Genomic DNA, 16,152 nt, shown 5'->3' with positions numbered 1-16,152 from the left:
AACAGACTCTTCAAAGTTAAATAAATTTTCTCAGGGTTGTAAAGCTAGGCAAATGTCAGATCCCTGAATTATATCAAGTTTGCTTAGCTTTCTATACTAAACCATATTGTTCAAAGGGAAAACAGGATGCCAAGAGTGGCGATACCTGCCTTTGGAGGCACTTTGGATGCAGAGGCAAGTGAACTCTGTGAATCTAAGGCCAGCCGGGGTCACACAGACCTTGTCTCAAAATGGAGAGAGGCAGGCATTGGGGTTTGGGTAGGAGAAAGGGATAGATGGGAAAGAGAGGGGGAAGAGGAAGATGAGAGGAACATCTGAAGAAAGACCTAAAGACGCATGCTTAGAGAGGCAGAGGGAGAGGCTTAAGGCTTCCCCATGTACAAGCTCTATGAAGGGGGCTTAACTTGCTTGGAGAAGTAAGTCTTTAGTACAAGGAGACAGATCTGGGAACGCCAAGGAGAAAAACTTGCTGGAAATGAAGGCTTGGCTTCCAGGAGGGCTGACAGTAAGGTCACCCCTGCATGCAGATTAAGTAGCTTCTTCCTGGGAGGATGCGGAAAGTGCTCTGACCAAAGGGGGTGCTCCCATTACCTGAAGAACCCAGATAAGTAGCCTATGGCTATGGCATACCTCAAGAAGCAGTGCCCTCCATGAATATCTCCATATGGAGAAAGAGGTGAGTCCCTTAAACTGTATGCAAGACTGTATGTGTGGTGTTACCAGAATCTCCTAAGAAAAGTGATGCCAGCAGACACTGAGTAGACGTAGAACTCACAAGGAGAGACTACAGTCTGAGTGTAGAGGTGGAGTTTAACAACAGGATGCCCTGCCACTCCCTGTTAACATCATACATGCCTTGTATAGCCACATCCTCATGTACAGCCATTCCCTCATGTTCCTCAGTGGGAATCGCTTCTCCAGGGAGGCTTTACCTGGATCTTCTCCTGGCGACGCTGCTGCTCAGCTATCTTCCTTGCTAGAGCCAGCTTCTTGGCCCGAAGTTCCCTGATATCATCCTCACCCCCACTGCCTTCAGCCTCTGAATCTTCCTCAAAGTCTTCAACCACCACATCTTCTTCCTTGGGGTAAAGGCACAGACAAGGAGAAAGGATGTCATGAGTCATGACGGTATTTAGCTGATGCACCCCTGTCCTTTAGTCTCCCACATCATGGTGGGAGTATTCATAGCCAAGGGTTCCCTGGAATGTGTCGGCAGGAGCTGTCCCTCTTCCCTTCAAACTGCACCCCTAGAGTGCATGCTAGAGTTTCTCTTACACACTCACACCTATGTCACTATAATCACATACGGTCACTTGCATGTTGGTGTTCACACTCCTTATTCTCCTTTGCACACACTCAACATAAACTTTGAACCTGGTTTCATTTTGAAACTATAAACAATTCAAAAGGTAAACAATAGAGAAAGCTGAACTGCTCAATTTAAATTTAATTCGTGCTAATAATCTGATAGGAATCAACTCTGGCCAACATCTGGGAGTTAAACAAGGAAGTTCCCTTGCCCCAGACAGTATCAAGAGCAGATGCTGTAGCTCTATAGACCTTGCCCTGATTTCTTTTTAAGACTATAGTCTGGTGGTGTGGGGATTTCTGGGCCCCATTAAAAAAATTCACATAACATGGCCTTCCTCAGCTGCCCTCCAAGGGCCTAGGCAGAGTTAGTAGGAGGTGGCTGGCTAGCTTAAGGAGTCTCCTTGCCAGGCTGATGGAGCCTTCCCCAGGGATGGCACTTCCTCACTTGCAGACACAGTTCTCAGCAGCCACTGCTCCCCGGGTGGTCCTAGCTCCATTCCTCACTCTCTCACTTTTGGCCTTGGTCAGGAGAGAACATACAGCTGCCCAAGAGGACGGGGCTAGTAGGGGAACATAAGGAGTGATTCAACAGGAGAAGGAAGATTCCTGTAATTCTAACAGTATGATAATGATGACTACACTGACAGCTACTAGCTACTCAGTGCTTTTTATGGGCTGTGTACTGGGCTATGAGTTTTTCATACATTAACTCTTTTAATTCTCACAATGGCATGTGCAATAGCTATTACCATCTGTGCTTTATAAACGAAGATGTTTAGAGCAAAATGGCCTATTCAGAGTCACACAGGTGGCAGGAAGCAGAGCAGGGATTCAAATTCAAGTGAGTCTGACTCCAACGTCTGCTCTTATCCATCACAGTGAACAAACCTGCAGGGCTGGGGCTCTGAGCTGAAAGAACAAGCTCAGATCCAGCCCTTAGTGGCTCAGCTTTGTCAGGCCTGACCCAGGATTCTTTGTGAAGAGTAGCTAACAAGTGTAGGTAAGGTGGTGAAGGGAAGATGGGCGGTTTGGCACTATCCCTAAGGACTACAGAGCAAGCACCAAGACAGCCAGGGCTACACAGAGAAATCCTATCTTGAAAAAAACCAAAAAACCAAACCAAACTAAAACAAAACACCCCCAAACAAAAACAGAACTACAAATTGTCCCATTACAAAGAAGAATGTCCAAGGACACATGTCTTCCAATTAATTTGGAGAGATGGGAGCTAAGGATAAAATCTGTCCTGAGAGGTCTAGGGTGTCCACAGGCACCATTTACTTATCAATACCTGGCCATCAGAAGGAAGAAGACTTCACATTCTTAAACTGGACAGAGCAAGCGCAACAAGATGCCTACTAGCCCATGGAGGAAGAGTGTTCTTGCCTGTTCTGACTAGGGATGGACAGTTAGCACTGGTTTGGAGTGAGTAGGACTGAGGTCAAAGGAGGGTCAGAGAAGCTTGTCTGAGGTTTGTTCAGCTCTCATAGCAAACGAGGAAGTGCAGGGTTATGAAATTACACAGACCAGGGTAAGTAGGGTTTCCCAGGGACCACTAACATAAAGGAACCCAGGAGACTCGTGGGAAAAGGAAGAAGTGGGCAGCCTGGTGTGGGTCACGAACCTTTGCCTGGCCAACAAGCCTCAGAAGGAGAGTAGAGTGGCACAACTAGATCAGGCACCTGAGGTGACTGCTTCTTCTAGGGTGGGAGGAGAAGTTCTCTGCCTAGCAAGGCCTGTGCTGCCAGTTCTACTGTTCAGACATTTCTCTCAGCCATGTTGGAGAACTGGCTCTGCTCGTCCTCCACTGTCTACGTGAGCCTTCCAGTGTGGGTGAGAGAAAGCACATAGGTACAGGCACCACCAGACCCACACTGTGTCCAGGGCCATAGGGCACTGTTCTCCCTGCTAAAGTCTGGACACCCCAATGGCTCTGGCAACTCCATTCTCTCCTCCCATGCTGACAGCTCATTCTTTCCCACTCTTCCCTGCCCAGGTTTCATTTGGAGAATCTGGAATCGGGGGCTTAGCCATAGCCTTGGAACCACCTCTGTCCTGGAAGCTGAGCCCTGTGTCATCAGGCATGGGGTGGAGTTCTCCAGCTATCCTAATGAAGCCAGGCCAAGACTGCTTCTCTCAAGACTCTGTTCCAAAGGTGGCCATTCTATCACTGCCTGAGATCCTCAACGACAGCTTCCAGCTGACATCTGGCTTCCTTGGCCTGTTGCTGATTTCATCCTTGTACCCCGCCCTGTTCCACCGGGCGCTTGAGACTGCTGCGGGCCAAATGACTGTTGGCCTATGGGTGACCTGGCCTCTGGCTAGAATTGCTTCCGTCCCTTCCCTACATCCCATGTTTCTTTTCTCTTTCTTTCCTTCTTTCTTTCTCTTTCTTTCTTTCTTTCTTTCTTTCTTTCTTTCTTTCTTTCTTTCTTTCTCTCTCTCTCTCTCTCTTTCTTTTTGTCTTTAATACTATGGGGTAAAGAGAAGAAAAGAGACAACCTTTAGGCAAAAGTGAGATGTGTATACATACCCAGATGGAGTTACCCACATGCTAACACAAAACAAGAAGGCTGACAAGTGATGCTAAATGCACACAGGCTCCATCTACAACACACAGTCACATTTACTTTGAACCCACAGACTGCAGGACTATTCTCATTTAAACTGACATACAAACTGGGCACATACAGATGACCATCAGCGATCATCTCCAGAAAGGCATACAATGTACAACAGGGCAACTACCAAGCAGGTCTGCAGGGTGGGTACATAGGCAAGCATACACGTGCGTCCATACGTGCACGCACGCGCGCGCGCGCGCACACACACACACACACACACACACGTCTGGAGTGAAGCAAGGGCTACAGGAACAACCAAGGGCAAACAAACAAGAGGAGAATTCCTTAATCACATCAGGATGTGCAGGAGGGAGGGAGGGAGTAAGAGAGGGAGAGCAAGCTGGGGGAGGGGTGATTTTCCACACGGGGCCAGCAATGTCAGCTCTTCCTGTATGTGAGCCGGAGGCTGGAGTTCAGGCCTGTGCCGTGCTGAGCTCCGCACATGTCTAAACTTGATCCTCAGCCTGAACCCTCACACCCCTCACTCACTCTTCTCTTTCTTAAGCCTCCAGAGCTGAACATTATTAAACTCTCTCCTCCAATGCAGCACTGAAAAGACGCATCTGGAACTCGTAGATGGAGGCACTGGGGTGGACTGGCAGGAAGGGCACCGGCAGAGCGCACTCTTGAGAACTTGGCTGTCATGTCAATAGACACTGAACCAAGAGGTTATAAATAACCCCGAGGAGAAGCTCCAGCCTGGGCATCAGGGCATGGGGGAAGGGGAGCTTTCCCTTTGCTATCGCGGGCTCTTCCCGCATAGTACCTCATCTTCCAGTTGTTTTCCCTCTTGGCTTCCCATTTCCTTTCCCATGGTGTCTGGGACGGGTGCCACTGACACATATTTTCCACCCTTGAATGCCAGCAGAGGCTCTTCTTGTCCACAAAGGGCTTCCAGAAAATACTTCAGCACTGTGACCCTTTTGCAGTCAGCTGCAATAACCTACAGGGCGAGAGGGAGAGAAGAAAAACAGCATTTTCTGAGAGGGAAGATGAAGATGAGAGACACTGTTAGCTGCAAGGCACATAAGAACTGTGTCAAAGTTACTGGGGAGGGAGGCAGTATGAGCAACAAGAGTGTGTGTGTGTGTATGGAGGCAAGAAAGAACCAAGGTCTTCTGAAGGAAGGAAGTCACCAGGGCCTTGCTTTAGGTCATCCTTGGGGCAGCAGACAACCTCAGGACCAGTGCCAGGTACCCCCAGGGCTTGTGCTTTTCTTTATTAAAGTCTTCTTATGAAACAACAACACAACAGCAAAAACCCCACAACAAACAGAAAAGAATTTCTTCTGAGTTTGGAATAGAAGTAACAGGATGAAAAGTGTATTGCAGCAGGCTTTCTAGAACACTGCTTTCTAGCACCCCTGACACCCCGCCTCCAGACTCCCTCCAGGAGAATTTGCAGATTGAGAGATAAGCTTTCTTGGCTGTTTCATCTTAGCCAAGTCATTCTGAACTTACCTGGATGATTCCTGCCTCACCTGAGAACTGGGCAGGGAATGATCAGGAGGACAGCCGGGGCAAAGCAGAGGAAACCCTGCCTCTAATGCTCACACTAGTTGTTTCCATGCTGCCACAGCAGCACATCGGCAACGCTGGCAGAGAAGCTGGGCTTGATTTAGCTGATATGTGACTTACTATCCTAAGCAACTGCCAAATCTGTCAGGGTCTCAGATGAAGTGTCCATAGTCATCTAGACTGGAACCTTCCCTACAAGACCACACACACACGCCTTCACATCTCTCTGTAGCTGTGTTGTTTGCACTGTCCTTTTCCTTGCTATCTAGTGCTGTTCTCTTACTCTTTGGCTTCTGGGGCCTCATGGGGTCATCAAGGAAGAGTGCCCTGCTTGATGTGCACCTAAGAAGCAGAGAGCTATTTCTACACCATACTGGCCAGAGACAACTCAGAGGGCAGTGCTTTCATCAGTGATTCCAGAATACACTAAACAATCAAGACCCATTTAAAAAAATTTACTTTATTTTATGAGCATGGGTCTTTTGCCTGCATGTATGCTTGTGCAATACATACATGCCTGGTACACAAGGAATTCAGAAGGTGGTTTCAGACCCCCTGGAGCTGGAGTTACAGACGACTGTGAGCTGCCATGTGGCTGCTGGGAATGGATCCCAGGTCCTCTGGAGGAGCAGCCAGTGCTCTTATCTGATGAGCTGTATCCCATTCCCCTGACCTATTTTTCTTTTTTCTTTTTAAACATTTATTTCTTTATTATTTTTACCTGCATATGTGCCTACAGGCCAGAAGAGGGCACCAGATCTTGTTTATAGATGGTTATGAGCCACCATTGTGGTTGCTGGGAATTGAACTCAGGACCTTTGTAAGAGCAGCCAGTGCTCTTCCCTGATGGGTTGTATCACTAGCCCCCATTCCCCTGACCCATTTTTTCAACCTCATTTCTGAATGTGAAAGGAGAGGTGAAGGGCTGATGTGCAGACTGGACTGTCCAGGTCCATCATTCCACCGTTGCACATGCTAACGCCTCCATTCAGAAGGCAAGCCCTCTAGTGCCAAAGGCTACATTTTGTATTTCCCATGTTTCCCTGGTGTTATAAGAATAAAGTGAGCATACAACAGACCCGTGGGAAAAGACTGGCAGACACCGAGAAACTCACTGGGGACCACGGCCAACAGGTGACACAGGATGACCACAGCTTAAGACAAGATGGAACAAGTCATCACTATGTTAGGCACTGGCCAGGGAGAGGGCATGCACAGCAGTCACCTGTGCCACAACTTCATTCTCTGCCACTACCTTCTCCCCTGCTCAGATGCCACTCACCTATAGCTATTGCCACCACAGGGTAGAATATTAGGCTAAGCATCTGACCCCCTCCATCTAGGAGGTTTCCCTAAAGAGGCTCAAAGCCCCTTGAGCTTAAGGGGCTTAATCCCGGATACCTCCCTGAAGGGGTAAAGAAGGTCCCGCCTTGGGCCAGGGCAGGTAACCATGGCTGTACTCATACATGTGATGAGGAAGGCTAGAAATACAGAAGCAGGGGCTAAAAGCAATAAAGAACAGAGCTGAAATGAGTAATAGCCTGGCAGGCAGCACGCACAGTGGCCTCCCTGCATCCCCAGTCTCTCACTTGCAGAGGAAACTTCTGCATTTCCACAAGACTGCCAGTTTCCTCTCTGTGGTCTAATTTTAACCACCTTGTCGTTACAGTGTGTGTCAGCCACCTGACCTCACTATGACCTCTGACCTTATGCCCCAGCTACTGCTTGCACTATGGAGAATTATGTAATGGAGCCAGGACTTTCCTTTCTGGCCTGAGTCTGCTGCCACTGGATGGGAGGTAAAGGAGTGAGGAGAAAAGGAGTTTCTAATGGTCCTTGGCTCACCTGGATGGTGAAAGGGCCACAGGACTCCCAGTTCACTTTGTAGCAGAAACCTGCTCAGGAGGAGACAGTGTCTCATGGGTGCATGCTTGGCCAACTGGGAAGAAACACCCTTGTCATTACAGCAGGCCCTGGGTGGGTACATGGCTCAGGAAGCAGTATGATTCCTGGCCAAGAGGGAGAAAGGCCACATGTGTGGACGTGGGACTCCTGGAGATGGGGATTTCCAGGGCCCAGCAGGAGCCTGGGGTGCAGACATCCTGAGCCTGCCTGCAGCACATCCTTAGAGGATCGGTGGGAACGATCATGTAGACAGACAAGCGAAAAGGAACTCCCCACTCTGCTCCACTTTTCATTTCCACACCTTTTAGGACGAACCTGGTTTCCCTGGGAATTTTGTCTGCTATGGTCATTCAACCTTGTCCTTAAGAGCAATGACACTTCCTGTGATCGGTAAGAGTTTTGCTCTGCTGGTGTATGTAAGTTAGAGCGAAGAGGTCCAACAAGGATTCTACCTGTTTATATAGAGATAATTCACTGAGATTTTGTAAGTGTTTTCTCTTCATTGCAATCCAACTAGCAGGAAGAACAACTAAGGTTGGACACAGTATTCTTGGTTTTCTAAAGTACAGTGTGGCAGTGAGAAATGTATTCACGCTCTTTAGTAAACTGGGAAGATGACAGGTTTGGCCAAAGATACAGGAAAACCTGTTTCCAGCCTGCTGGAGTGGTTGTAAGAGCATTCTGCTATAGGGTAGGAGGAATAAGCCTGGTGGAGAAAAAAATAGAGCTTTCTTGACCCTGGAGTTCTACAGGAGGCTTTTGGGAATATTCTCCCGTATAAAGGGGCTCAGGCAGCTGAGTCAGAGAGGGACAAAACAACAGTTTAATGTGGTAAGGGACAGATCGAGATGATGAAAGCCTTTGAAACACCTGCTTTAAAAAGCAAACTCCAAGGTGATCTCTGCTCGGCAATGAAGTTTCTGTCAGGAGATCGACTAAAGGTTAAAGGGGTTATAGGTTCTCTGCTTGAAAGGATGGAGTACGTATGGACTCTATGATATAATCCCCACAGTAACTCCTTCACAAGCATATTTTTCTGTTCTGTATCAATTTGAAAAGTAGAGAATGTAAATGGTATGCCCACTGTCTTTTGCACAAACTCTAATAAATTTTTCTAAGGAAAAAGTTGGGGAGGACCGAGTTCCTTTGGGTTGGGACAATAGGGCTGGACTAAAAGTGGGTAAAGGGTTGCTAGACTAAGAATGCCCAAAAACCTTCTTAGTGTACATTCTTGGTGGCAGTCTTTGCCCTGGAGAAAGACTTTGTAGCCAACCACCAAGAACTTCAGAGTTAATAAAAATAAAAAATAAAAAAATAAAAAGTCTCACATGAATCATTCCTGCTTTGAACAGAAGAAAACCATCTGAGTTTCAGTCAGGGAAGAGCTGAAAGAAAAGCACCCTAAGAAAGCCCCATTCTATCTCCCTGAAGGCCGATGAAGTGGCTCCCCATCAGCGGCAGGAACCGAAACCCTAAGCTTCAGGGCTCCAGTTATCTATCAGACCATCAGGTCCACACCCAGAACCAAGCAGAAAGGAAAACTGAAAGCTTGATGAAGAGGTGATATGTGTCTGTTCTGTCCCAGCTCAGTTCCTCAGAGAGAGATAATGTGAGCAGGTAATGAGGTGGGGGCAGGGGCTAAGAGGCGGGTCCTGACAAACAAGAAACCTTTAGACTGACATAGGAGAAGGTTGGTCTATGGTCTGGGGTATCTTAGGTGAGGAGGTGGACAAGCAAGAATGGTGAACACTGAGCAGAGGCCCACATGGAAACAGAAAAGAAGACAATGCTACTTTATGGAACGTGGGGACAGCAAAAGAAAGAAAGGCAACCAAGCATCAGGCGTCATATACTCATATAAGCTGAGTTCCAAGATGCACACATCACAGCAGCCTTGGGGAAGGGAGAAAACCTGGACCAGCCAGGAAATAGGAGGAAGGGTTGGAATGCTGACAGGTCTCTGGAGCAAACTCCTGAGGTTTGCTACTCAGTGCACAGCAACAGCTAGTGATTTTGCAACAATTCTTTCACTAAACTTTTGGTTTAGGGGAATCAGAACTTGCATCACCAGCCAGTTCTTTTTTTTTTTTTTCTGGTCCTAAAAGTCCAGCTTGCTACTGCTCCTCTGGTTAAAGAGGAAAAAAAAATATACGGGTTTTCCCCCTGCAAACTCAAGTTTACAGGTTGTTTTTCTTGTTTCTCTAAATGGAGCCAATTATTCTCACATTTGTTGAAACCTTCAATCAAGCTTTATAGCTTGTTAATTTTACAAAATGTCCTTAGAGCAAATAAGATGCAGACAGGAAAAGTGAAGTCTTGCTGAGATTATTAAGAAACCTTAAAATAGCCTCTAAATCTACCACCAAGCCTGGTAAAATATAGGCTGCTTGGCTGGCTTCTGAGGTCAATTAGCAATGGGTTAATTATCATCTTTAATGAGCCAAGCTTACAGGACTGGCTGCAAGAAACTGAATTCCCACTAACCAGGAACTTGTAGGTATGCAGGACTCACCCTCACTGGAGACTAAGGGCGGGAAGGGTGGGGGCACACTTCTGCAGCCGCCAAGGGTGGGTCAGCTTGAGAAGGGGTCTGCCAATGAAAATTCAGACACAAGAAGTAAAGAATCCCACACAGGGAATCCTCTGGAGCTGGGAGGACAGAGGAAATGGTTTATTCACATTCCTAGGGGGAGGGGCTTCCTGGCAGGGAGCAGACTCTTCGAGGCAGGAGGGAAGCTGGCCACAGGATGCACAATCACTCTGAAGACAGAGGCAGAAGTTTAGGACTAGAAGACACACACTCATGGTCTGAGTCAGAACAAGCAGGTATAAAACGGAGAAAGGGTCAGGGGTCAGAGGGGTGAGAGAAAAAGCTGCACTCGGGCTGAGTGACCAAGATGAGATGGAGAAAAACTATGACTCCTGGATCAGCTACATCTCTGATGACTCGGGGCATACAGTATCCAAGGGATCAACTGAAACAGCCTCCCTTTTCCTGATCCCTGCCCCAACAAAGCCTCATTTCTATGCAATATGTCAAGCATAGGCCACTTTTGGTTACCCCTGATTCTAATGTCTAGACCTAGCTCTCCCTAGATCCTCTGACTGAGCAGTGTAGACTAAGGAAGGGGTCAATGGGTCACAGGACAACGTGCTAACAGCACTGGTCAACCTACAGCAGCCACAGCATTCCATGACCTGGGTCCTGTCCCTGTTTCTTCAGAGAAGGCGACGTAAGCGGTCAGGAATCAGTCGGCACAGACGCCTGTCCTCCACACCCTTCCTCACCACATGTGCATGCACACACATGCACAGCAGCAATAAGCCTCCTGAAGGCTGACAGGTGAGAAATGGCAAACAGAGCTACTGACAATTCCAAAAGGTGTGGGAGCCTGACCACTGGGAAAGAGGTCCTCACTGCTACTTCCTAGCTGTGTCTTTAAAGACAAGTTCACTTCTCGAGCCTCTGTTTGCTCAAGCTGTTTCTGGGGTGTAGAAGCTATAATGTATAGCAAATATTTAGCAAGGTGTCTGGCCCAGAAGAGCTTAATAAAGTGGTTGTTACTGTTTTCTTCCTCTCTGCCTCATTCTGTTAAAAGGTGCCTAACATCACTGAGAGGTTTAGAAGCCAAACTCAGGAAAGGCAGAAACAGGGCTGGAGGACAGAGCAGAATGCTCACTCGACTACTGACAATGCTGTAAGTATTCACTCAAAACTGAGGCACTAGAGCCGGGTGTGGTGGTGCACGTCTTTAATCCCAGCCCACAGGGAGGCAGAGGCAGGCGGACCGATGTGAGTTTGAGGCCAGTATGATCTACAAAGTGAGTCCAGGCCAGCCAAGGCTACACAGAGAAACCCTGTCCAAAATAATAATAATAATAATAATAATAATAATAATAATAATAATAATAATAATAATAATAATAAAAAATAAATAAATAGAGAAAAAGAGAGAGAGCACACAACTGAGGTGCTAGACTCAGGCTACTGAGTAGGTCAGCTGATGGAGAAGGCCTGGCTTCTCTTTAGCAATCCTTTCTCTCTTCCAATTTGCCAAAGACCTGGACCTAAACATAGGCACACCTCTACTCGACACGACTCTGGAGGGCACTAAGAACGTCATGATGCATGCCACTAGTGACATGAACTATCAGAAATAAAATTCCACCTTCAGCCAAAATCCTGGCGCCTCACAGTGGTGTCATGGGTAGTAGATTTGCCTTAAATAAGGCTCAGCAAGACCCTTGCCTGTCAGGTATCCTGACAGAAAAGTAATGATGAGAAAACACTGTGGAATTTTCAATCCACCTGAATTTCCTAATCTCTTCAGCTTTGGAGCCTTGCTCTTCATGAACTGTTTCTCCAGGGAAAGAAACTGTTCTCTCCTCTCAGAGCTCTGAGCTCTGCTGTCCCAGCAAGGTGCATTCTCATCAGCTAGGGCACCGCAGACGGCAGGCTATAGGCAGCAGTAGCTTGGGCTGTCGTCCAATCCTGCTTCCCTTGCAGAGTGCTCCAGAGCAACCACCCACATTGGCAGGGGTTGCAGCGGAAACTGGCACTGCCAACACAAGCCTTTCAGGTCTGGCTGGCTTTAGCTGGCCTGAAACCCGGAACACAGGCGCTGGGACCTCACTTGCTGAACCAGCAGGGGAGGCTGCAAGCTCAGCCCCTGGGGAGGAAAGTTTCATCTGTCTTACTCTGTTTCTACACGGACGGTAAGTTCTGGCAAGAATCACAGCATTTCACCATCTAGTTGAGTGGTTCTCAACCTGTGGGTTGTGACCCCTTTGGGAGCTGAATGACCCTTTCATGGGGGTTGCCTAAGACCATTTGCATATCAGATGTTTGCATTATGATTCTATGTCTGGGGTCACCATAGCATGAGGAGCTGTATTAGAGTTGCAGCATCAGGAAGGTTGACAATCACTGATCTAGTCGCTCTGAGACACATTCTTATTTGCCTTCCAGATGGCCAGGTGCAGGAGCCCACCCTTTGGGTTTGTGTTCAGGCTCCTTTCACCAAACCTGTTCCTAATTTTATTTCTTCTGTGTCAGGAGAGAGTATCCTCTTTGAGTCATTTGCAGCGTTTGACAACACAGGCAACATTCAGTCATCAAATATTTATTAAGTGCCTACTGTATGTACAAACATCACTGCAAGGTCCCTGTTCCAGTGGATAAGGGTCACATTCATAGTAGGCAGAACAAGAGACTCAATTATTCTTGCATTCTGGTAGGCAGAATTCTTATTCCTCTTTCCTCAAAGAAGGATATACGTCTTACAGATACAGAGACCTAATACACTGCTGCTTTATTGCCTTTCAGGCTGATGGGTCATGAAAAAGCCAGGACAGAGACCTCCCTTAGGCCCAACCTTGCTACAGAATGAATTCTAACCTCTCAGTGCTTCCCTATTCTGGGCAACTGTGACTTCCACATAGGTCACTACTACTTACTTCTATTAGTTCTTAACCCTCCACTCCAGGCTCCAGGCAATGCCTCTCCCCTGCCATTTGCTCCTTCTGTGACTTGGCAAATCTTACAGACGATTCTCCAGGCTAGAATGACATACAGTCACTTCATTCCTTCATTTTCCTTTAAGCTTGATAAAACTAACTTCCTTCCTTTCTCGACCCCTCCTTCTGAGATACTTTTACTATGTGACATAATTTGATCTTGTATTCATGATCCTCCTGGCTCAGTCTCTGAAATAACTGCTTGATTTTAAAGTCTTTCTTCACAAGAAGCCAACTGGCCTTTATTTACCCTGTCCTGCTACTACCCATAAATCTTTCCTAAAGACTTATATCTCATGATAAGAGATATGCTAGACATCCTGAGCACCTAAGATAGAACAAGGTCAACAACAATTCTTGATTTCACAGGACTTTCAGTCCAGCAAGGAGTCGCACAGAAACCTAATAGTTATGTCCTTTCAGTGCCTACAGGCTACTGGTTGCTTCACTTTTCTGGTACTATTTACAGTACTTTTTTGTTTGTTCGTTTTTTGAGACAAAATTTCTCTGTGTAGTTCTGGCTGTCCTGTTACGTTGCAGATCAGGCCAGCTTCAAATTCAGAGAGATCTGCCTGCCTCTACCTCCTGAGTGCTGAGATTAAAGGCATGCACACATGCCCAGCTCTAAGTAAGTTTTATTAACTAAATAAACAAGCTTTTAACAATTCTATGCCGAACGTGGTGCATGGCTTTAATCCCAGCACTTGGAAGGCAAAGGCAGGAAGATCTCTATGAGTTCAAGTTTCAATACAGAGCGAGTTTCAATAGAGCCAGAGCTACACAGAGAAACCCTGTCTTGAAAAACCAAAACCAAAACCAAAACCAAATTAAAAAATTCTATTAAATAGCAGTCCTGACCTTGTAAGTATGAGAGGTCTGTTACTACCTCGAATCTACAAGAGGGCTCACTTCCATAAACAGCATGGTAGTATATACTTGAAATATCAGCACCTGGGAGGCAGAGGCAGTTAGAGCTTGTCTCCTACCAAAGGAAGAAGGGCTCATTTTCTAGAAGGAGATCATTCCATTTTTGTAAATGTCTATCTCTTGTAACCCGACTCTGCCTCCTAATATGTCTAATTGTTTACTCTGGGGCCATATAAATGATAACTTATACCAGACTGGCCTAACATTATTTGAGATCTGTTATATTATGCCTTCTCTAGTAAACAACCCCACTTCCTATCCGCTTTCATTTCAGCCATCTCCTCAGCATCCTGCTGACTTCAATAATGTCACAAAGTCTTTCACTAAATTTCACTTAGAGCCCTATACTAATGCTAATTCTTTGACAAAATAAATTGTTCTTTTTTTGTAAGACACTATCTGATGAAAAGTGATCTCTATTTTTGGCCTATTTTAGCCACAAATATAAATGTAGTGTGGAGCATGGTGGTGCTTGCCTATAAATTCCAGCACTCGAGAGGTGCAGGAAGGAGGGTCAGTTTAGGGCCATCCTCAGCTACATAACGAGCTTGAAGCCAGCCTGAGACACATGAGACTTTTATTCCATTCTCACCTGACAAAGTTCTTAAGCCACTGGTTCTCGACCTTCCTAACGCTGTGCCCCTTTAACACAGTTCCTCAGGCTGCAGTGACCCCAACCACAAAATTATTTCATTGCTCCTTTATAACTACAATTTTGCTACTGTTATGAACTGCAATGTGAATACCTGATATATGGCCCTATGGAGGTCGTGACCCACATGTTGGGAGCCACTGCTAAGGCAAGCTGAGATTCTTCTGCTGCTACAGGTTTGTGTGTGATCGTATTCATAGCAGCAGATCAACAGAGAAATACATGCCTTGCTCTGTTATGTAATACACTCTGGAGGGCAGAATATAAGCCAAAAGAATACAAATGTATATTTTTATTCACATGACTTAAATCAGTATTTCATATCATTAATGGTGTTAGTTAATTATGCCTATTTATTAAATAATTGTAACATACGTTGGCCTGACAGTAGAAGATTGATGTGTTACAGAGTATTTGAATATTCACTGGTATTTTTTAAGGTATCAAGTAAACTCACTTCTTAAAGTTTCAGGTGATGGTTTATAAAGTTGATAGTGGTAACAATAAAGAATGATGTGAATGCTTTAAAGATAAAAAAGACTAAAGCGTGGACTGGAGAGATGGCTCCATGATTAAGAGCACTTGCTGTTCTTACGTGGGTTCAATGCCTAGCACTCACATGGTACCTTACAACTATCTGTAACTACAGTTCTAGGGGATCTAATTCTGATCAATTTCCCCAGGCACACAAGTGGTGTAGATAAATACACCCAAGTAAATTCATACACACAAAATAAATCTAAAAAAAAGAAAAAAAAAGAGTAAACTGGGTAAACATTACATATGACCACAGAGAGCATAGTATAGTCCTTGTTCTGAGCCTGATAACTGAGTTCTGTTTTGTGTGTATGTGCGTGTGTGTGTGCGCGCACACACATGAGAGGAGGTCATAGGTAAACTTGCAGAAGTCAGTTCTCTCCTTCAAGCATGTGGCTCCTAGAGATCAAACTCAAGTTGTCAGCCTTGGTGGCAGCTGCCTTTACTTGGTGACAAGTTTTTTTGTTTGTTTGTTTTGTTTTGTTTTTCGAGACAGGGCTTCTCTTTATAGTCCTGGCTATCCTGGAACTCACTCTGTAGACCAGGTTGACCTCAAGCTCACCTAAAGATCTACCTGCCTTTGTGTCTCTGAGTGCTGGGATTAAAGATGCTGTCCTCGAACTCAGAGATCTGCCTGCCTCAGCCTCCGAAGAAATGGGATTAAAGGTGGGCGCTGCTGCAGCCACAGCCACTACCACCTGGCTGCTTTAAAACATTTTAAAAGCAAGAACTAAGAACATATTAAGAACTCACAGAGATCTAACTTCTGAGTGCTGCGATGCGAAATTCGTGCCACCACATCTGGCCCCTTTAAAATTATTTTCTGATTTTAGGACAGTGTCGTGTTAAAATGACCAAGGTGACCTGAACCTGCTCTCTAGTTCAAGGCCCTAAACTTGCAATCTTCCTGCCTCACCTTGAATAGCTGGGGCAACAGGCACACGCAGCACACCTGGCTTACTTGCACTGTACACTTCCATTGCAGCTGAGTATCATATGAGAAGGTACTCTCTCCAGTTCAAACCACCCATAAACTTGGCCAGATTGCAGATACCTTCAGGATTTTTTCTCCCATTATGATTGCTGTGATTATTTTCTCCTAAGATTCTTGAGGATGTGTGTGTGTGTGTGTGTGTGTGTGTGTGTGTGTGTGTGTGTGTGT

At 46.1% G+C, this 16,152-nt stretch overlaps 1 protein-coding gene across 2 annotated transcripts in view; it reads right to left on the bottom strand.

Moving 5' to 3' along the window:
• Window positions 1–16,152, bottom strand: part of Smg6 (SMG6 nonsense mediated mRNA decay factor) — a 214,469-nt gene that overhangs the window by 20,228 nt on the left and 178,089 nt on the right. For both annotated transcript variants that reach the window (XM_055620112.1, XM_055620113.1), the window contains exons 14-15: window positions 4,702–4,878; window positions 933–1,079 (exon numbers count right to left, since the gene is read on the bottom strand). In XM_055620112.1, the coding sequence (XP_055476087.1) occupies window positions 933–1,079; window positions 4,702–4,878 (324 nt within the window). The remainder of the gene's footprint in view (window positions 1–932; window positions 1,080–4,701; window positions 4,879–16,152) is intronic.

This window comes from Psammomys obesus, unplaced genomic scaffold, assembly GCF_907164565.1.
Source record: "Psammomys obesus unplaced genomic scaffold, mPsaObe1.curated_primary_1811, whole genome shotgun sequence".
Classification (NCBI taxonomy): domain Eukaryota; kingdom Metazoa; phylum Chordata; class Mammalia; order Rodentia; family Muridae; genus Psammomys; species Psammomys obesus.
This window is presented reverse-complemented; position numbering and strand designations above follow the sequence as displayed.